At 24.7% G+C, this 23,940-nt stretch overlaps 1 protein-coding gene across 1 annotated transcript in view; it reads right to left on the reverse strand.

Moving 5' to 3' along the window:
* Window positions 1-19,954: 19,954 nt before the first annotated feature.
* LOC142233506 (uncharacterized) overlaps window positions 19,955-23,940 on the reverse strand; it is a 329,935-nt gene continuing 325,949 nt past the window's right edge. Inside the window, exon 7 of the mRNA XM_075304468.1 lies at window positions 19,955-21,007. Within this exon, the coding sequence (XP_075160583.1) occupies window positions 20,885-21,007 (123 nt within the window). The 3' untranslated portion in view covers window positions 19,955-20,884. The remainder of the gene's footprint in view (window positions 21,008-23,940) is intronic.

Raw genomic sequence — 23,940 nt, forward strand, 5'->3', positions numbered from 1 at the left:
AATTTAATTCCTATAGGAAATTTGTCAGAATTTCATTTCTATATGAAATTTTGTTAAAATTTTATTTCTATAGGTAATTTTGTAAAAAATTCATTTCTATAGGAAATTTTGTCAACATTTTATTTCTATGGGAAATTTTTAATAAAATTTTATTTCTATAGGTAATTTTGTAAAAAATAATTTCTATAGGAAATTTTTTCGAAATTTTGTTTGCATAGGAAATTTTGTCAAAATTTAATTCCTATAGGAAATTTGTCAAAATTTAATTTCTGTAGGAAAGTTTGTCAAAATTTAATATATATAGGAAATTTTGTCAAAAATTAATTTCTATAGGAAATTTTGTCAAAATTTCATTTGTATAGGAAATTTTGTTAACATTTTATTTCTATAGGTAAGTTTGTAAAAAATAAATTTCTATATTAAATTTTGTCAAAATTTCATTTGTATTATAAATTTTGTCAAAATTAAATTCCTATAGGAAATTTGTCAAAATTTAATTTCTGTAGGAAAGTTTGTCAAAATTTAATATATATAGGAAATTTTGTCAAAAATTAATTTCTATAGGAAATTTTGTCAAAATTTCATTTTTATAGGAAATTTTGTCAACATTTTATTTCTATGGGAAATTCTGATAAAATTTTATTTCTGTAGGTAATTTTGTAAAAAAATAATTTCTATAGGAAATTTTGTCAAAATTTCATTTCAATAGGAAATTTTGTCAAAATTTAATTTATATATGAAATTTTGTTAAATTTTTTTTCCTATATATATATATATATTTGTCCAAAATTTCATTTATGTAGGAAATTTTGTCAAAATTTTATTTGTATAGGAAATTTTGTCAAAATTTCATTTTTATAGGAAATTTTGTCAAAATTTCATTTCTATAGGAAATTTTGTTAAAATTTTATTTCTATAGGACATTTTGTCAACATTTCATTTCTATAGGAAATTTTGTCAAAATTTCATTTCAATAGGAAATTTTGTCAAAATTTCATTTCAATAGGAAATTTTGTCAAAATTTAATGTATATATGAAATTTTGTATTTTTTTTGCTATAGGTAATTTTGTAAAAAATTCATTTCTATAGGAAATTTTGCCAAATTTAATTTCTATATGAAATTTTGTTAAAATTTTATTTCTATAGGTAAATTTGTAAAAAATTCATTCCTATAGGAAATTTTGTCAACATTTTATTTCTATGGGAAATTTTGATAAAATTTTATTCCTGTAGGTAATTTTGTAAAAAATTAATTTCTATAGCAAATTTTGTTAACATTTTATTTCTATAGGTAATTTTGTAAAAAATAAATTTCTATATTAAATTTTGTCAAAATTTCATTTGTAATATAAATTTTGTCAAAATTAAATTCCTATATGAAATTTGTCAAAATTTAATTTCTGTAGGAAAGTTTGTCAAAATTTAATATATGTATATAGGAAATTTTGTCAAAAATTAATTTCTATAGGAAATTTTGTCAAAATTTCATTTTTATAGGAAATTTTGTCAACATTTTATTTCTATGGGAAATTCTGATAAAATTTTATTTCTGTAGGTAATTTTGTAAAAAAATAATTTCTATAGGAAATTTTGTCAAAATTTCATTTCAATAGGAAATTTTGTCAAAATTTAATTTATATATGAAATTTTGTTAAATTTTTTTTTCTATATATATATATATTTGTCCAAAATTTCATTTATGTAGGAAATTTTGTCAAAATTTTATTTGTATAGGAAATTTTGTCAAAATTTCATTTTTATAGGAAATTTTGTCAAAATTTCATTTCTATAGGAAATTTTGTTAAAATTTTATTTCTATAGGACATTTTGTCAAAATTTCATTTCAATAGGAAATTTTATCAAAATTTAATGTATATATAAAATTTTGTATTTTTTTTCTATAGGTAATTTTGTAAAAAATTCATTTCTATAGGAAATTTTGTCAAAATTTAATTTCTATATGAAATTTTGTTAAAATTTTATTTCTATAGGTAATTTTCTAAAAAAATCATTCCTATAGGAAATTTTGTCAACATTTTATTTCTATGGGAAATTTTGATAAAATTTTATTCCTGTAGGTAATTTTGTAAAAAAATAATTTCTATAGCAAATTTTGTCAAAACTTCATTTCAATAAGAAATTTTGTCAAAATTTAATTTATATATGAAATTTTGTTAATTTTTTTTTCTATAGGTAATTTTGTAAAAAAATCATTTCTTTAGGAAATTTTGTCAAAATTTCATTTATATAGGAAATTTTGTCAAAAATTAATTTCTATATGAAATTTTGTTAAATTTATTTTCTATAGGTAATTTTGTAAAAAATTCATTTCTATAGGAAATTTTGTCAAAATTTAATTCCTATTTCTATATGTCAGAATTTTATTTCTATATGAAATTTTGTTAAAATATTATTTCTATAGGTAATTTTGTAAAAAAAAATCATTTCTATAGGAAATTTTGTCAAAATTTAATTTATATATGAAATTTTGTTAATTTTTTTTCTATAGGTAATTTTGTAAAAAATTCATTTCTATAGGAAATTTTGTCAAAATTGAATTCCTATAGGAAATTTGTCAGAATTTCATTTCTATATGAAATTTTGTTAAAATTTTATTTCTATAGGAAATTTTGTCAACATTTTATTTCTATGGGAAATTGTGATAAAATTTTATTTCTATAGGTAATTTTGTAAAAAGTTAATTTCTATAGGAAATTTTGTCAATATTTCATTTGTGTAGGAAATTTTGTCAAAATTTCATTTCTATAGGAAATTTTGTCAAAATTTAATTCCTATAGGAAATTTGTCAAATTTTAATTTCTGTAGGAAAGTTTGTCAAAATTTAATTTCTATAGGAAATTTTGTCAAAAATTAATTTCTATAGGAAAATTTGTCAAAATTTCATTTGTATAGGAAATTTTGTTAACATTTTATTTCTATAGGTAATTTTGTAAAAAATTGATTTCTATATTAAATTTATTCAAAATTTCATTTGTATTATAAATTTTGTCAAAATTTCATTTCTATAGGAAATTTTGTCAAAATTTAATTTCTATATGAAATTTTGTTAAATTTTTTTTCTATAGGTAATTTTGCAAAAAAATTCATTACTGTAGGAAAGTTTGTCAAAATTTAATTTCTATAGGAAATTTTGTCAAAATTAATTTCTATAGGAAATTTTGTTAAAATTTCATTTGTATAGGAAATTTTGTTAACATTTTATTTTTTTAGGTAATTTTGTAAAAAATTAATTTCTATATTAAATTTTGTCAAAATTTCATTTGATTTATAAATTTTGTCAAAATTTCATTTCTATAGGAAATTTTGTCAAAATTTAATTTCTATATGAAATTTTGTTAAATTTTGTTTTATAGGTAATTTTGTAAAAAAATCATTTCATCAGGAAATTTTGTCAACATCTTATATTTATAGGAAATTTTGTCAACATTTTATTTTAATGGGAAACTTTCTCAAAATTTCATTTCTATAGGAAATTTTGTCAAAATTTTATTCCAATAGGAAATTTGTTAAAATTTTATTTCTATAAGAAATTTTTAACAAAATTTAATTTCTATAGAAAATTTTGTTAAAATTTTATTTTTCTATAGGTAATTTTGTAAAAAATTAATTTCTATAGGTATTTTTGTAAAAAATTAATTTCTATAGGAAATTTTGTCAAAATTTAATTCCTATAGGAAATTTGTCAAAATTTAATTTCTATAGAAAATTTTGTTAAAATTAATTTCTCTAGGAAATTTTGTCAAAATTTAATTCCTATAGTAATTTTGTAAAAAATTAATTTCTATAGGTAATTTTGTAAAAAATTAATTTCTATAGGAAATTTTGTCAAAATTTAATTCCTATAGGAAATTTGTCAAAATTTAATTTCTATAGAAAATTTTGTAAAAATTAATTTCTCAAGGAAATTTTGTCAAAATTTAATTCCTATAGGAAATTTGTCAAAATTTAATTTCTATAAGAAATTTTGTCAAAATTTTATTTGAATAGGAAATTTTGTCAAAATTTCATTTCTACATGCAATTTTGTCAAAATTTCATTTCTATAGGAAATTTTGTCAACATTTAACATAGGCAATTTTGTTAAAATTTTATTTATATAGGTAATTTTGTAAAAAACTCATTTCTATAGGAAATTTTGTTACCATTTTTTTCTATGGAAAATTTTGTCAAAATTTAATTTGTATAGGAAATTTTGTTAAAATTTCATTTGTATAGGAAATTTTGTCGAAATTTAATTTCTAGAGGAGTTTTTCTTAAAATTTTATTTCTCTACGTAATTTTGTAAAAAAAAATCATTTCTATAGGAAAATTTGTCAAAATTTAATTTCTATCGGAAATTTTGTTAAAATTTTATTTTTATAGGTAATTTTGTAAAAAAAATCATTTCTATAGGAAATTTTGTCAAAATTTAATTCCTATAGGAAGTTTGGCAAAATTTCATTTCTATAGCAAATTTTGTCAAAATTTAATTTCTATAGGAAATTTTGTTAAAATTTTATTTTTATAGGAAATTTTGTCAAAATTTAATTCCTATAGGAAATTTTGTCAAAATTTAATTTCTATAGGAAATTTTGTAAAAATTTCATTTCTATAGGAAATTTTATTTCTTTAAGATATTTTGTCAAAATTCATTTCTATAAGGAATTTTATCAAAATTTCATTTCTATTGGAAATTTTGTAAAAATTTTTGTTTCTATAGAAAATGATAATTTTTATAGAAAAAATTTTCAACATTTTATTTCTACTGAAAATTTTATCAAGTTTTAATTTCTATAGAATATCTGTGAAGTACCTCTTAAAAGAAAAATGTTTTATAAAATCTACAAAACATCAAGAATTCTTGTCTTGACATAGTAATTGTTATTCGATTTGCCTGAAATTGGAAATCTTGAGCTATTCATGGTCCATAAATACCATACGTATACCTTATATGATGTGTATTAGAGGTATTTTAGGTTCCAAACTATAAACCGATCTTGGTTGAAAATTATAATCTCTTGATCATATTGGATTAATTTTGAATACTATTCCCAATATTGTGTAAAAAAATGTATAGGAAATTGTTTTTTTTTTTTTGTTTTTTTAATCGTACTAGTATTAATTTACCAAATGTTTGGTTACAACATATTTATATATATTTTGCATATCTTTTCCACTTTTTTATATTAAGTTTTTTTAGGTTTGTTTTGGTTTGGTTATTTAGCTAAAATCTATGAGATTTTCTCAATTAATCTAATCAGTTTAGTACATAATATATATATATATATATATATATATATATATATATATATATATATATATATATATATATATATATATATATATATATATATATATATATATATATATATATATATATATATATATATATATATATATATATATATAGTTTTTCCGTTTTTGGGTTTCGAGTTTATAAGTTTTCTTTTCTTTCATTTTTTTGTAAAAAATAAATGCGTTTTCAACAACAGAAATATTTGTTTGTTTTGTATCAATATAAATATATATTTTGTTTTGGTTTTAGAAAATAGGAATGAGTGTTTTCTCTGTATAATAGGAAATATGAAATGATTTATGTATGTATATAGTTCTAAGATTAATTTTAATATTGTACTAAAATGTCAGCGATATTACAACCTATACAAATTTTAGAATATATCAAATAATATTTATTTAAGTGTTACGAATTTGTCTTCTTTTTATCTTCGGTTTGTCTTGTGGGTTTCTTGAGAAAAGTTTTGGAGATATTTGGAGAAACTTAACCCCCATACAAAAAAAAAAATAAATAAATAAATAAAGTATAAATTCAGCTATCATGTAAATAATTTTTTTATATAGATTTTAATACTTTACAGTAATCGTACATTAGTGTGACATTTTGAAAGCTATTTTGAAAATTCCATAGTTCATTTATATATATAAAAAAAAACTAAAAGACGATAAGGCAGTAAAAATACAGTACGTTATATTTGACTATAACCCAACCACGGTTGCCATTCGTGCCAAAAAATAATCTATCAAAATTAAAAAAAAATGATCCAAACTCTAAATCAAAATTTAAAAAAAAAATCGTTATTCTAAGACGTTTATCATTTTTTAGTAGTAAACCTTTTTCTTCGACATGAATGCAGCATTGCTTTATTTAATTTTAAGTTAATTTGAGTAATTGCAATTTTATATATTATGATCTCTCCAATAAGCGACGATTTTTTGGGTGTATAAATATCCCTTGAATTCTCAACGTGTCAAATTATAAATGCTTTAACGATTTAGCTTACACCACCAAGGGAAAATTAATACTTCTTTAAAAAGGGAGAGCGTACTCACAATGGACTTCGATGAAATAGTCTTGAACGAAAATTATTTTTTTTTAAGATATTGAACATATTTATAAAAAAAATTACCTAAATTTTATTTCTATAGAAACTTTTTGCAAAATTTAGTTCTATAGACAATTTTGGCAAAATTTTAGATATATAGAAACTTTTGTCAAATTTTATTTCCATAGACTATTTTGTCAAAGTTTTTTTTTTCCATAGACTATTTTGCAAAATTTTATTTCGATACAAAATTTTGTCAAATTTTTATCTCTATAGAAATTTTTGTCAAAATTTAATTTCTATAGAAAATGTTTAGCCCCATAGAAAATTTTGGCAAAATTTTAGCTCTATAGAAAATAGTGTCAACATTTTATTTCTATAGAAACTTTTTCAAAATTTTATTTCTATAGAAAATTTTGTCAAAATTTTATTTCTACAAAAAATTTTGTCAAAATTTTATTTCTACAAAAAATTTTGTCAAAATTTTATATTATGGCAAAATCTTAGTTTTATAGAAAATTGTTGTCAAATTTTTATTTCTATAGAAAATTGTTGTCAAATTTTTATTTCTATAGAAATTTTTGTCAAAATTTAATTTCTCTAGATAATTTTTATTTCCATAGAAAATATTGTTAAAATTTTATATTTTAGCAAAATTTTTGTTCTATAGAAAATTTTTGTCAAAATTTTATTTCTATAGAAAATGTTTGTCAAAATTTTATTTCTATAGAAAATTTTTGTCAAAATTTTATTTCTATAGAAAATTTTGGAACAATTTTATTTCTATAGAAATTTTGTCGAAATTTTGTTTCTATAGAAAATTTTGAAACAATTTTATTTCTTTACAAAATGTTATCAAAAATTTATTTCTATAGAAAATTTTGTCAACATTTTATATTTTGGCAATATCTTAGTTCTATAGAAAATGTTATCAAAATTTTATTTCTCTAGAAAATATTGTCAAAATTTTATTTCTATAGAAAATTTTGTCAAAATTTTATTTCTATAGAAAATTTTGTCAAAATTTTATTGCTATAGACAATTTTGTCAAAATTTTATTTCTATAGAAAATTTTGTCAAAATTTTATTTCTATAGAAAATTTTGAAACAAATTTAGTTCTATAGAAAATTTTTGTCAAAATTTTAGTTTTATAGAAAATTTTGAAACAATTTTAGTTCTATAGAAAATTTTGTCTAATTCTTTTTCTCTAGAAAGTTTTGTCTAAATTTTATTTCTCTAGAAAATTTTGTTAAAATTTTATTTCTATAGAAAAATTTGTGAAAATTAAATTTCTATAGAAAATTTTGTCAAAATTTTATTTCTATAGAAAATGTTATCAAAATTTGCATTCTATAGAAAATTTGGTTAAAGTTTTATTTCTATAGAAATCTTTGTCAAAATTGTATTTCTGTAGAATATTTTGTCAAAATTTTATTGTTATAGAAAATTTTGTTAAAATTTTATTTTTATAGAAAATTTTGTTAAAATTTTATTTCTATAGAAAATTTTGTTAAAGTTGTATCTCTATAGATTTTTTTGTCAAAATTTTAGTTCTATAGAAAATTTTGGAAAAATTTTCATTTCTATAGAAAATTTTGTCAAAATTTTATTTCCATAGAGAATTTTTGTCAACATTTTATTTCTATAGAAAATTTTTGTCAATATTTTATTTCTATCGAAAATTTTGTCAAACTTTTAGTTCTATAGAAAATTGTGTCTAAATTTTATTTCTATAGAAAATTTTGTCAAAATTTTATTTCTATAGAGAATTTTGGAACAATGTTATTTCTACAGATATTTGGCAAAATTTTATTTCTATAGACAATTTTGAAACAATTTTATTTTTATAGAAAATGTTTGTCAAAATTGTATTTCTGTACAAAATTTTTTCAAAATTTTATTACTATAGAAAATGTTGTCAAAATTTTATTTCTATAGAAAATTTTGGAACAATATGTTTCTATAGAAAATTTTGTCAAAATTTTTTCCATAGAAAATTTTGTCAAAATTTTTCCTATTGAATATAAAAAAATATAAAATTTTGACAAAATCTCATTTCCCTAGAAAATTTTGTCTAAATTTAATTTCAATAGAAAATTTTTGTCAAGATTTTATTTCTATAGAAAATGTTGTCAAAATGTTATTTCTATAGAAAGTTTTGTCTAAATTTTATTTCTCTAGAAAATTTTGTTAAAATTTTGTTTCTATAGAAAATTTTGTGAAATTTTAGTTCTATTGAAAATAGTATCAAAATTTTAATTCTATAGAGAATTTGGTTAAAGTTTTATTTCTATAGAAATCTTTGTCAAAATTTTATTTCTATAGAATATTTTGTCAAAATTTTATTTTTATAGAAAATTTTGTTAAAATTTTATCTTTATAGAAAATTTTGTCAAAATTTTAGATCTATAGAAAATTTGGGAAAATTTACATATCTATAGAAAATTTTGTCAAAATTTTATTTCTATAAAAAATGTTTGTCAAAATTTGATTCCTATAGAAAATTTTTGTAAAAATTTTATTTCTATAGAAAATTTTGTCAAAATTTTATTTCTATAGAAAATTTTATCAAAATTTTATTTCTATATAGAGAATTTTGGAACAATTTTATTTCTACACTAATAGAAAAAAATACGTTCCATAGTCGTGAACGGACGGTGACAAAATGAAACGGAAACGTTCACAGAAAATTAAAACGGAATGTTCACAATTTCGTCCACGGGCGTTCACGATGTCATGAACTGCATTCGTTTTTCTTTGGCCATGAAAAGTCTTAAAATAATCGTCAGACGTTATTATGGCAACTCCCTCTTTTTTTAATATTGTTTATAAAGTCGTAACCATAACGTTTTCAGATCATGAACCCTGGTTGTTGTTTTGACAACACATGGTGTCATTTTATCGTTGTCAGATTGACACCGCCTGTTCACAGTTTGACACCACATGTTTGTTGATTCACTTTCATGAACGAATCGTTTTGAAATGTGCACGCCGTTCATGATTTTTTCTATTAGATATTTGGCAAAATTTTATTTCTATAGACAATTTTGAAATATTTGTCAAAATTGTATTTCTGTAGAAAATTTTTGTCAAAATTTTATTTCTATAGAAAATGTTGTCAAAATTGTATATTTTGGCAAAATTTTATTTCTCTAGAAAATTTTGTCTAAATTTGATTTCAATAGAAAATTTTTGTCAAGATTTTATTTCTATAGAAAATGTTGTCAAAATGTTATTTCTATAGAAAGTTTTGTCTAAATTTTATTTCTCAAGAAAATGTTGTCAAAATTTTATTTCTATAGAAAATTTTATCAAAATTTTAATTCTATAGAAAATTTGGTTAAAATTTTATTTCTATGGAAATCTTTGTCAAAATTTTATTTCTATAGAATATTTTGTCAAAACTTTATTGTTATAGAAAATTGTTGTTTTTTATTTCAGCTTAAAACCATGCATTGACTAAACTACAAGTGTAGCTTAACCAACAGAGGAAAAGAATGTTTGTCAAATTTATTTGGGCAAAGCCCTATAGACTGCAAGATGGTTGGATGGACGCACGTTTCGGAATTATCACATTCCTCATCAGCATCCTCTAATTCCAGCAAATTTATCAACCAATTATCAGAATAAATTCAGGCAGTTCAATAAACCCAACAAAAACCACACTTGAACCTTCCGAAAAAAGGTTTATGATAGCCGGCTTATGCCGAAATAAATTCATACAAACATTTCTCTTTTCCTTTGCCATCATCGATTTGAGTGCATTTGACTGGGTTTATTTTGAGCGTGCTTCCTCTTTTTTTCATTCGTTTTGTTTTGTTATTGTTGGTTTTGTTCTTTAAGCATTGTTGTTGTTTTTTATTTCATTTTAACAAAATTATAGAAAATTTTGTTAAAATTTTATTTTTATAGAAAATTTTGTTAAAATTTTATGTTTTTAGAAAATTTTGTTAAAATTTTATGTTTTTAGAAAATTTTGTTAAAATTTTATGTTTATAGAAAATTTTGTTAAAATTTTATCTCTATAGAATTTTTTTCTCAAAATTTTAGTTCTATAGAAAAATTGGGAAAAGTTTAATTTCTATAGAAAATTTTGTCAAAATTTTATTTCTATAGAAAATTTTGTAAACAAACCTTATTTTGACAATTTTTTCTAGAGAAAACAATACTAAACTTGTACGATTTTCGAGAAATTTACACAAGACGTTGAGGGAGTTTTTCAAATTAATATGGGGTACCTGTTTTTTTTTAATATTTGAACGGGGGACCTCCTCCTCCTACGCCGACCCAATTTTCAAACTTGAGCCAAAATTATCTGATTTTGCCTAACAAATAGTTTCTTAGTTAAGAAAATTGGAATTAGTATCTTTATAATATTCAATAATTTAGAAATATATGCTGCTTCCAAAATAAAATTATAAAAACAGAGGATATTCGAAAAATAATATTTCAGCGTAAATTCATTTTCTCGGTCTTCACATTTATATTAGTATTACACAAGTTACATAAATGAAATCACAAATATCGAGTATTCCCATATGTATTTGTAAATATCATCAAAATTTTACCAAGTGTTCAATCATTGGGGCGATGGTATATCTAACAGATACAAAAGTATCTGGTTGAAGTCAGGATATGGCAATAATTATTTGTTGTTTTTTTTTTTTTTTTTGATATGTGATGTGATGTGAATTTTTTAGGAAATTAACTTTGAACTGCTGTATTTAAAACCAGTGGTATACTTATCTGCAAAGAAATGGGATGGAGAGAAAAAAATATAAGGATTAATTAAATGGATTTCGGGGGGGGCTCTATTGGATGGACAACAATTAACACGTACACTTTAAAACACTTAGAAATTTTCAGTGAAACAATAGACACATACAACAAAAAGGGAGTCAGTGAGTGAGAGCACGAGAGAGAGAGAGAGAGACAGAATATACGTATACACAAATATTAAGAATTTACTAATGCCATATATAATAGTCCTTAGAATAACCATGCTAATTCAGTTTTTGATTTCCAATAATTATTTTGAAGTAGTGAGAATTGATATATCAAATATATGTGACAATAAATTAGGAATTTTTGAAAATTTTCTCTTAGACTCTTTTAAAAATTTTGGATTCATATTCGCTGTATGTCTATACATATGTATCCTATTAAAACAAGTTTTTAGTTAAATGATGTCGTCTTCACATACTGTCAGCATCATATTCCCCCCGTAATCCAATTTTTCATTAAATGTCAATTAGGCGAATTTGATTAACATCGAAAATCAATTTGAGCCTATTTTCAAAAATATCAAAATTTGGTTAGTCGAATTTGAATATTATTCTAAAGTCGACTTGGACTTTTTACTCGAAAAATCAATGTTCGACTTTTCTATCCCTAAGTGTGATTGAGCAACAAAGAAAAAAATTGTATTCCAGTGCAATTTATTCCAGCCAAATCATCTAAGGAATTGGATTCCCACCAATTCCGCATGACTCAAGTTATTTTTGGGCCATTTCTGGAGGAATTAAAGGCGTTTTCTTTTCTTGTAATAAACTGCCACTTTTTTGCATTTTGCCCGGAAAATGCACTTTATAGATTCTTTTCTAAAAAAAAAAAACAGTAAGGAAAGTCTAAAGTCGGGCGGGGCCGACTATATTATACCCTGCACCACTTTGTAGATATAAATTTTCGATACCATATCACATCCGTCAAATGTGTTGGGGGCTATATATAAAGGTTTGTCCCAAATACATACATTTAAATATCACTCGATCTGGAAGAATTTGATAGACTTCTACAAAATCTATAGACTCAAAATTTAAGTCGGCTAATGCACTAGGGTGGAACACAATGTTAGTAAAAAAATATGGGAAACGTTTAAATCTGAAGCAATTTTAAGGAAACTTCGAAAAAGTTTATTTATGATTTATCGCTCGATATATATGTATTAGAATTTTAGGAAAATTAGAGTCATTTTTACAACTTTTCGACTAAGCAGTGGCGATTTTACAAGGAAAATGTTGGTATTTTGACAATTTTTGTCGAAATCAGAAAAACATATATATGGGAGCTATATCTAAGTCTGAACCGATTTCATCCTAATTTGACACGCATAGCTAAAATGCTAATTCTACTCCCTGTGCAAAATTTCAACTAAATCGGAGTTAAAAATTGGCCTCTGTTGTCATATGAGTGTAAATCGGGCGAAAGCTTTATATGGGAGATATATCCAAATCTGAACCGATTTCAAGCAAATTTGGCACGCTTAGTTACAACGCTAATTCTACTCCCTATGCAAAATTTTAACTAAATGGGAGCAAAAAATTGGCCTCTGTGGGCAAATGAGTGTAAATCGGGCGAAAGCTATATATGGGATCTATATCTAAATCTGAACCGATTTTGCTGATATTTTGCAAGTTTTTCGAGACTCATAAAATATTAGGATGTACGGAATTTGAGGAAGATCGGTTGATATACACGCCAATTATGACCAGATCGGTGAAAAATATATATGGCAGCTATATCTAAATCTGAACCGATTTTTTCCAAAATCAATAGGGATCGTCTTTGAGCCGAAACAGGACCCTATACCAAATTTTAGGACAATCGGACTAAAACTGCGAGCTGTACTTTGCACACAAAAATACATCAACAGACAGACAGACAGACGGACAGACAGACAGACAGACGGACAGACGGACAGACGGACAGACGGACAGACGGACAGACAGACGGACAGACGGACATCGCTAAATCGACTCAGAATTTAATTCTACGCCGATCCGTATACTAAAAGGTTGGTCTATGATTACTCCTTCTTGGCGTTACATACAAATGCACAAACTTATTATACCCTGTACCACAGTAGTGGTGAAGGGTATAAAAACAGGCAAAAGTGCGAAAAGGCTTCGAATTCTGTTGTTGAAAATAGCGCCACGCATAGAAGCAAATTACGGGCATTTTCAGCACTGCCAACAAACGAGAGTGCTGCTGCTGCTGCCCCGTTTCCTTCTTTGAATTCTTTTCTGCCCGTTGAAATGATAGCAATTTTTTAGGTTGCTGGTAACATTTTAAAAATGAGCATTCTGTACAGACAAAATGAAGGCAAAGCACTTTTTTCAGAAAAGAAAACACCATAACATTGACTTTGCCTTGGAGGAAACCAATTCACTCCCTTGTGCACTACCAATAAACAACTTGGAAATTAATTCATATTTTTGTTATATTTAGACATCATCATTGGTAATTGCACTGAACCGATTAAGACCTTAGTTATTTTACGACAAAATCTGGCGTTCCAGTAATCCAATTGACTACCTTGTGAACTACCAGTAAATAACTGGGAATCTATATCAGATGTCAGTAATATGTAATTCCACAGAAGCGACAAGAATCTAACTTTATGCGTAAAATACTTTTAATGGAAAATTTATTGACTTTTGCGAAGATCTTCGCAAAACCTATATTCATATTTTAAGCAGATGATATTTTTGGACTTACGAGAATATTTTTTCAGTACAAAATATTGAACACATATCTCAAAAAGTTATATCTATGTATTATTCATTAGTTTTCTAGACATTGAAAAATCATTCAACTCTGAATCTTAATCAAGGGATACTGAGGACGATATATGATCTTCTAACCAAGAGACATATTTTAGCCGCTCTAGAGAGCAAGCAAACATTCAAAGGTATGTGAACAAAGGCACTTCCCAAGGAGGAATTCTATCACCACTTCTTTCAGTTGTTGCTATAAAAAACCTTTTAGTTTCCGTCGGAAATGAACGGATAAAAGGACGAAAAATGCCCACTGTTTAGCACAATTTCGTTGGGTAGTATTGAAATTCTCATTGGTGAGATGGCTGAAATTTTAGCTCAATATTGGAAGAAAGAGCAAGAAAATCTACTGTAGCTAAACTACTAATGCCCATGTTCCCAAATCCACTTCCAGGTGAATGTGAATCAATTCCACGATTTTCGTGTCCTACAATCCACTTTCACCGGAATTTTCGTGAAATCAATTCACTTGCAAAAGTCTGGATGAAAGTTGAATTATGTCCAAGATGGGAGTATTTCCGGTTAAAAAGAGTACTCACGTAAAAAATCTGAAATGTTTTATATTTAATAAATAAGTTTTATTAAAACTGTGTCATTTTTAATTTAAAAAATAATAAATTATAATGAGTCTATTGCTTCCACTTATTTTTATTTCCGCCTTAGTGAATTTGTGGGTGATTATGCAAACCCAGTTGCAGAAAAGTTCAAAAAAGAACGTGGAATTAAGAACACCAAATTTTCACGTTCGTGGATTTGACGTGAATAGTTGAAGTGGAATTGAAGTGGATATCGGAACATGGGTGTAAAATCGAAATTTGTACCTTGGTTTTACGCGGCATGTCGACAGCATGTATGTATGTTTTATTCTAGTGTAAATTTTCTCAAAATTCTATTTCTATAGAAAATGTTGCCAAAATGTTATTTCTATAGAAAAATTTAGTCTAAATTTTATTTCTATAGAAAACGTTATCAACATTTTATTGTTATATAAAACTTTGTCAAATATTTATTTCTGTAGAAAATTTTGTCAAACGTTTATTTCTATAGAAAATTTTGTCCAAATATTATTTTTATAGAAAATTTTGTCAAAATGTTATTTCTTTAGAAAATATTGTAAAAGTTTTATTTCTATAGAAAATTGTATCAAAATTTTATTGTTATATAAAACTTTGTCAAATCTTTATTTCTGTGGAAAATGTTGTCAAAATTTATTTCTATAGAAAGTTGTATCAAAATTTCAATTCTATAGAAAGTTTTGTCAAAATTTTAATTCTAAAGATAATTTTATCAAAATTTTATTTCTTTAGAAAATTTAGTCAAAACTCTAATTCTATAGATAGTTTTATGAAAATTTTATTTCTACAGAAAATTTTGTCAAAATTTTATTTCTATAGAAAATTTTGTCAAAATTTTATTTCTATGGAAAAGTTTGTCAAAATTTTATTTCTATGGAAAATGTTGTCAAAATTTTATTTCTATAGAAAATTTTGTCAAAATTTTATTTCTATAGAAATTTTTGTAAAAATTTTAGTTCTATAGAAAATTTTGTCAATATTTTATTTCAATAGAAATTTTTGTAAAAATTTTATTTCTATGGAAAATGTTGTCAAAATTTTATTTCTATAGAAAATTTTGTCAAACGTTTATTTCTATAGAAAATTTTGTCAAACGTTTATTCCTATAGAAAATTTTGTCCAAATATTATTTTTATGTAAAATTTTGTCAAATTTTGTCAAAGTTTTATTTCTATAGAAAGTTGTATCAAAATTTTATTGTTATAAAAAACTTTGTCAAATCTTTATTTCTGTAGAAAATTTTGTCAAAATTTTATTTCCCTAGAAAATTTTGTCAAAATTTTATTTCTATAGAAAAATTAGTCAAAATTTTAATTCTAAAGATAATTTTATCAAAATTTTATTTCCTTAGAAAATTTTGCCAAAATTTTATTTCTATAGAAAACTTAGTCAAACGTTTATTTCTACAGAAAATTTTGTCAAAATTTTATTTCTATAGAAAATATTGTCAAAATTTTATTTCTATAGAAAATGTTGTCAAAATTTTATTTCTATACAAAATTTTGTCAAAATTTTATTTCTATGGAAAATGTTGTCAAAATTTTATTTCTATAGAAAATGTTGTCAAAATTTTTTTTCTATAGAAAATTTTGTCAAAATTTTATTTCTATAGAAATTTTGTCAAAATTTTATTTCCATACAAAATTTTTCCAAATTTTATTTCTTAGAAAATGTTGTCAAAATGTTATATCTATAGAAAATTTTGTCAAAATTTTATTTCTATAGAAAATGTTGTCAAAATTTTATTTCTATAAAAAATTTTGTCAAAATTTTATTTCTAAACCCGAAATTTATACATTAGTTTTCTTAAAATTTTATTTCTATAGAAAATTTTGTAAAACGTTTATTTCTGTAGAAAATTTTGTCAAAATTTTATTTCTATAGAAAATTTTGTTAAAATTTTATTTCTATAAAAACTTTTGTGAACTTTTTATTTCTGTAGAAAATAGGGTCAACATTTTATTTCTATAGAAAATTTTGTCAAAATTTTATTTCTATAGAAAATTTGGTCAATATTTTATTTCTATAGAAAGTTTGTCAAAATTTTATTTCTATAGAAAATTTGGTCAACATTTTATTTCTATAGAAAGTTTGTCAAAATTTTATTTCTATAAAAAAATTTTGTCAATATTTTATTTCTATGGAAAATGTTATAAAATTTTATTTCTATAGAAAATTTTGTCAAAATTTGATTTCTATGGAAAATGTTGTCAAAATTTTATTTCTATACAAAATTTGGCAAAATTTTATTTCTATGGAAAATGTTGTCAAAATTTTATCTCTATACAAAATTTTGTCAAAATTTTATTTCTATGGAAAATGTTGTCAAAATTTTATTTCTATACAAAATTTTTGCAAATTTTATTTCTATAGAAAATTTTGTCAAAATTTTTTTCTAGAAATTTTTGTAAAAATTTTATTTTTATAGAAAATTTTGTCAAAATTTTATTTCTAAAACCGAATTTTGTACATTAGTTTTCTTAAAATTTTATTTCTATAGAAAATTTTGCCAAACGTTTATTTCTCTAGAAAATTTTGTCAAAATTTTATTTCTATAGAAAATTTTGTCAAAATTTTATTTCTATACAAAATCTTTTTAAAAATTTTATTTCAAAATTTTATTTCTATAGAGAAATTTTTGTAAAAAATTTTATTTTTATAGAAAATTTGTCAAAATTTTATTTCTGTAGAAAATTTTGTAAAAATTTTATTTCTATGGAAAATGTTATAAAAATTTTATTTCTATGGAAAATGTTATAAAAATTTTATTTCTATAGAAAATTTGGTCAAACGTTTATTTCTATAGAAAATCTTGTCCAAATATTATTTTTATATAAAATTTTGTCAAAATTGTATTTCTAAAACCGAAATTTATACATAAGTTTTCTTAAAATTTTATTTCTATAGAAAATGTTGTCAAAATGTTATTTCTGTAGAAAATTTTGTAAAAGTTTTATTTCTATAGAAAGTTGTCAAAATTTTATTGTTATATAAAACTTTGACAAATCTTTATTTATGTAGAAAATGTTGTCAAAATGTATTTCTTTAGAAAGTTGTATCAAAATTTTATTTCTATAAAAAGTTTTGTCAAAATTTTATTTATATAGAAAATTTTGTCAAAATTTTATTTCTCTAGAAAATGTTGTCAAAATTTTATATCTATAGAAAATTTAGTCAACATTTTAATTCTATAGATAATTTTATCAAAGTTTTATTTATATAGAAAATGTTATCAACATTTTTTTCAATAGAAAATTTATTCAAAATGTTATTCCTCTAGAAAATGTTGTCAAAATTTTATTTCTATAGAAATTTTTGTCAAACGTTTATTTCTATAGAAAGTTTTGTCAAACGTTTATTTCTCTAGAAAATGTTGTCAAAATTTTATTTCTGTACAAAATTTTGTCAAAATTTTATTTCTAAAACCGAAATTTGTACATTGGTTTTACGCGGCATGTCGACAGCATGTACTGAATTGTACTGTATAGATATTTCTTGGTTTGTTTCCTTTCTCTTATGTGACTAATCCTGAACATTTGATCAGCTAGAAACACGTAAGGAAAGTCTAAAGTCGAGCGGGGCCGACTATATTATACCCTGCACCACTTTGTAAATCCACATTTTCGATACCATATCAAATCCGTCCAATGTGTTGGATGCTATATGCACCCATACACATATATTCTGTATATCTGACCAGATCTGGACAGAGTTCTACAATACTTATAGATTTTACATTTAAATCGGCTAATGCGTTGAAGTGGAACACAATGTTAGTAAAAAAATATAGGAAACATTTAAATATGAACCAATTTTAAGGCAAGTTCGTTAAAGTGTATTTATGATTTATCGGTCGATAGATATGTATTAGAAATAAAGGAAAATTTGAGTCACTTTTACAAGTTTTCGACTTAGCAGTGGCGATTTTATAATGAAAATTTGAGTATTTTGGCCATTTTTGCCCAAATCGGAAAAACATATATATGAAAGCTATATCGAAATCTGAACCGATTTCAACCAAATTTGACATGCATACTTAGTATTTTTAATTCTACCCCCTGTGCAGAATTTCACGTAAATCGGACTGCAACTTTGACCTCTGTGGTCATATGACGGAACATCGGGCGAAAGATATATATGGGAGCTATATCTAAATCTGAACCAATTTCAATAAAATTTAGCACAATTAACTACACTACTAATTGTACTCCTAGTGCAAAATTTCAAACAAATTGGGCTAAAACTCTGGCTTCGGGGGCCATATAAGTCCATATCGGGCGAAAGATATATATGGGAGCTATATCTAAATCTGAACCTATTTAAATAAAATTTGGCACACTTGACTTTAGTGCTAATTGTTCTTCTTGTGCAAAATTTTAAACAAATTAGGGTAAAACTCTGGCTTCTGGGGCCATATAAGTCCATATCGGGCGAAAAATATTTATGGAAGCTATATCTAAATCTGAACCGATTTCAATAAAATTTAGCACACTTGACGAGTAGTGTCGTCTTGTACTCTTAGTGCAAAATTTCAACCAAATTGGGCTAAAACTCTGGCTTCTGCGGCCATATAAGTCAATATAGGGCGAAAGATATATATGGAAGCTATATCTAAATCTGAACCGATTTCTTCCAAAATCAATAGGGTTCTATTCTGAGCCAAAACACATACTTGTGCCAAATTTCGATTGGACTTAAATTGCGACCTAGACTTTGATTACAAAAATGTGTGCACGGACAGACAGACGGACTTGACTAGATCGACTCAGGGACCCATCCTGAGCATTATTGCCAAAGACACCATGTTTCTATCTCGTTTCCTTCTGGGTGTTGCAAACATATGCACTAACTTATAATACCCTGTTTCACAGTGTGGCGCAGGGTATAAAAACTGGGTCATTAGAGGGTTAATCATCGAAGAAAAAAAGAAAAAATTGTAATTATAGACACTTACAGAAAAATTTCAATAGTTTATACCAGAATAAAAATAAAATTCGTATATGTTAAAATATCTCTGACAGAATGTAGTTTTTATAGATATACGCGGTGGGTAGTGTAGTATGATAATTTTTGAGAGAACATATAATAACAGTGATTATGTGTATTCCTGTATGTTTTAGATAGGAAAGCGAGGTGATAATATTGCATGAAATAAAATGTCCCGAAATTAAGAAAAACAAATTTTTTTCAAATTTATATTTTTGATAAAAACAAAAATATTTAATACTATATTTTTTTTTTTAGAATTATGGAAGATCATAATTTTAAAAATTTTCAAAATCATATTTTTCAGGACATCCTATTAAATTAATTTGTATACATTTATATAGAGAGTTATATATAAATACTAAAGATAAATTTTATTTTTCTATATAGAAAACAAGCGTTACATTTTTCTTTGGTTTTTATTGTAGTATGTATTTTCATTTTGTTGATTGTTTTTGTTTTTTTGTTATTCATACGAATTCAGCTAACTATGCAAACGAAAACTTAAATTTCATTTTTAACATCTTTACTTTACTTTTTAATTTTTGGTTTTCAATTACCTCTTGCTAAGATTACATAAATTTTTAACAAAACCAACAAATTTGAAAATGAAAACATTTTTTTTTTATTATAGTCCACAGGAAACAAAGAGGAGGATGAAGGAAGAATGATTATTCCACTTGCATGATTCTTAACCATGGGGTGATGATGATGATGAAAGGAGAAGGAGAATGCATTAAACTGACGTTGTGGTTATCACCACCATCTGAGAATACTCATCACCACAACTGCGGCAAAATTTCTTGGAATATATAGAAAAGATATCAGCCATATATGTAATATAGCAATAATGGGTCTGTTCGTGTAAATTTTTACTAAATATTATCCAGGCATTACCATAATTGGGGCAAAAGTTCTTGGAATAGATAGAAAAAATATCATCTATTTATGCAATATGGAGATAATGGGTCTGTTCGTGTAATTGTATAATAAATATTTTCCAGGCATTATGAGATTTTTTTTGTCTCTTGAAAAAGTGTGCGTTTCATCTTTTTTATTATTGTTCATATGGGGCACTGGAGCGAATGTGATATCGCAAGAGATGTCTTTAAAAGTCATCAAATTAATGCATCTTCGTGATCACTTATTTACGGAATATATCTCATATATATCTTCATGTCTTCTCTTTGATTTCCTTCATCCTCTTTAATTATTTTTCATGTGATTTCCTCTATTTCACTTTGTTATATCTTTATGACATCACTAATGTTTTACTAGCGTTTTAGTTGCTTTTTTTTATTTTTTATCCAATTAGTTTTTAGGAAAATTTTATGATTTGTTTTTTGTTTTTTTTTTTATTTTTTTTTTTTTTTTTGGAATATATAATTTAGCCTAAACACAGTTTTTTTACGTTTAACATGAATTTCAGTTGGTGATTTCGTGACATACTTCCATGTAATCGGGATCGTGCATTATTCCCTTAATCATGTCCTTGAGCATGGTATAACGTGGAAAGATGGGGTAGAGTTTTGAACTGCCGTATTCCTCCTAAAATAAATTGGAATAAATTTTATTATATCTATTAATGCTTAAAGAAAATAAACAATAAATAATATTGAAATAATTTTTGTTGTTGTTGTTTTTTATTTCAGCTTAAAACCATGCATTGACTAAACTACAAGTGTAGCTTAATCAACAGAGGGAAGAATAATTCTCGTATGTAAATTTCATAAGAAATTAACATAAAAGAATCAAATTGAATCATCTCACCCGGCCAGATCTCGCTAAAGACTATGGAAATGTGTAGTGGCCAACACTGAAACATATATGTATAGTCAGGCTTGCGAGATGGGTATCTGGCATTTTCTTTTCAGTAACTTAATGATGTCAATTCCCTTAATCTTCCTGTCCAATAAGCTCCAATAAATATTGTAATAATTTCTAGTTTAAATGATTTGGACATTGAACCAGCCTGCATTGATATCAGGCTAACATAAAAAAAGAGGAAAAGTATGCTTGTCAAATTTATTTGGGCAAAACCCTATAGACTGCAAGATGGTTGGATGTACAAATTTGTTTAGTTTCGTTTCGTTTTACTAGAGTCAAAATGGCCTTAATAATTCTGAAAAAAAAAAATTCAAAATTAATGAAATCGTCTTTAATAACATATTGTTGACTTTTTGCCTCTCGACTATAAAACTAAACAGCGTTTGAAAATAGGAGATATTTTTTAAAACTTTTTTTAAAGCTGTTTTTTACTTGAAACATATAATCATTTTCAGTTGTAGTCGAGTCTGAATTTGGAAATTTAAGTAGTCGCTCAGACGTTTCCAGTGGACTTTGATAGCAGATGAAGAAAAACAAATTGATATATTAGAATTTGTTTCCTAGAATCAAGTACGCAAAACTCAAATTTAAAAGAGAATTGTGACGTAAATTTCTCGTCACTTCTATTCTCGGATTCTTTGGCTTGGAATTAATACCCCAATCATTTCAATCACAGAAAATCGAATATTTCGCGTTGATGTCAACCAAAATTGACTTTAAAATTCGACCTTTTCAAAAAGTCAATTTTTTTCAAATTAAAAAAAAAAAAACAACAAGTATATACGGCCGTAAGTTCGGCCAGGCCGAAGCTTATGTACCCTCCATCATGGATTGCGTAGAAACTTCTTCTAAATACTGCCATCCACAATCGAATTACTTAAGTTGCGGTAAAGCTTGCCGATGGCAAGGTATCTTAAAACCTCCTAACACCATCTTCTAAATTGTATGTAAGTCCATACGTGGTATATATTAAATCAAAAAAGATCGATCCAATAAGTATATAATTCAGTTTGACAAAGTAGACATAAAATTTTGACAAACTTTTCTACAGAAATAACATTTTAACAAAATTTTCTATAGAAATAAAATTTTCACAAAATTTTCTATAGAAATAAAAATTTTGACAAAATTTTCCATAGAAAGAAAATTTTGACAAAAATTTCTACAGAAATAAAATTTTAACAAAATTTTCTATAGAAATAAACTTTTGACAAAATATTCTATAGAAATAAAATCTTGGTAGATTATTTTTAGCTCGAGTGGCAACCATGATTATGAACCGAATAAAATTTGAACAAAATTTTCTATAGAAATAAAATTTTGACAAAATTTTCTATAGAAATACAATTTTGACAAAATTTTCTATAGAAATGAAATTTTGACAAAATTTTCTATAGAAATAAAATTTTCACAAAATTTTCTATAGAAATAAAATTTTGACAATGATGAACCGAATAAAATTTTAACAAAATTTTCCCTAGAAATAAAATTTTGACAAAATTTTCTATACACTAATAGAAAAAGTTTCGTTATATTAACGAAATGTGTCGTTAAAAGTCAGCCAATGAAACAAATTCGTTAATACAACGAAATTTTTCGTTATTGTAACGAATTTTCTGTCAATCAACGTAACGTTTCGTATTATTAACGAATATTTTCATTGTATTAACGAAAATGTTTCGTTATATTAATGAACATTTTTCGTTGGTTGACTTTTAATGAAATTTTCTTTGTGTGTATAAATAAAATTTTGGTAGATTATGAACCGATATGGACCAATTTGTGTGTGATTGGACCAATTGTGGTATGGTTGTTAGCGACCATATACTAACACCACGTTCCTAATTTGAACCGGATCGGATGAATTTTGCTCCTCCAAGAGGATCCGGAGGTCAAATCTGGAGAACGTTTTATATAGGGGCTATATATAATTATGGACCGATATGGACCAATTCTGGCACGATTGTTAAAGATCATATACTAACACCATGTTCAAAATTACAACCGGATTGGATGAAATTTGCTTCTCTTGGAGACTTCGCAAGCCAAATCTGGGGATCGGCTTATATGGGGGCTATATATAATTATGAACCGATGTGGACCAATTTTTGCATGGTTATTAGAGACCATATAACAATATCATGTACCAAATTTCAGGCGGATCGGATGAAATGTGCTTCTCTTTGAGGCTCCGCAACCCAAATCTGGGGATCGGTTTATATGGGCGCTATATATAATTATGGACCGATGTGGACCAATTTTTGCACGGTTGTTAGAGACCATATACCAACATCATGTACCAAATTTCAGCCGGATCGGATGAAATTTGCTTCTCTTTGAGGCTCCGCAAGCCAAATCTGGGGATCGGTTTATATGGGGGCTATATATAATTATGGACCGATGTGGACCAATTTTTGCATGATTGTTAGAGACCATATACCAACACCATATACCAAATTTCAGCCGGATCGGGTGAAATATGCTTCTGTTAGAGGCTCCACAAGCCAAATCTGAGGGTCCCTTTATATGGGGGCTATACGTAAAAGTGGACCGATATGGCCCATTTTCAATGCCATCCGACCTACATCGATAAAAACTACTTGTGCCAAGTTTCAAGTCGATAGCTTGTTTCGTTCGGAAGTTAGCGTGATTTC

Source organism: Haematobia irritans, chromosome 1 (assembly GCF_050003625.1).
Source record: "Haematobia irritans isolate KBUSLIRL chromosome 1, ASM5000362v1, whole genome shotgun sequence".
In the NCBI taxonomy this organism is placed as follows: Eukaryota; Metazoa; Arthropoda; class Insecta; order Diptera; family Muscidae; genus Haematobia; species Haematobia irritans.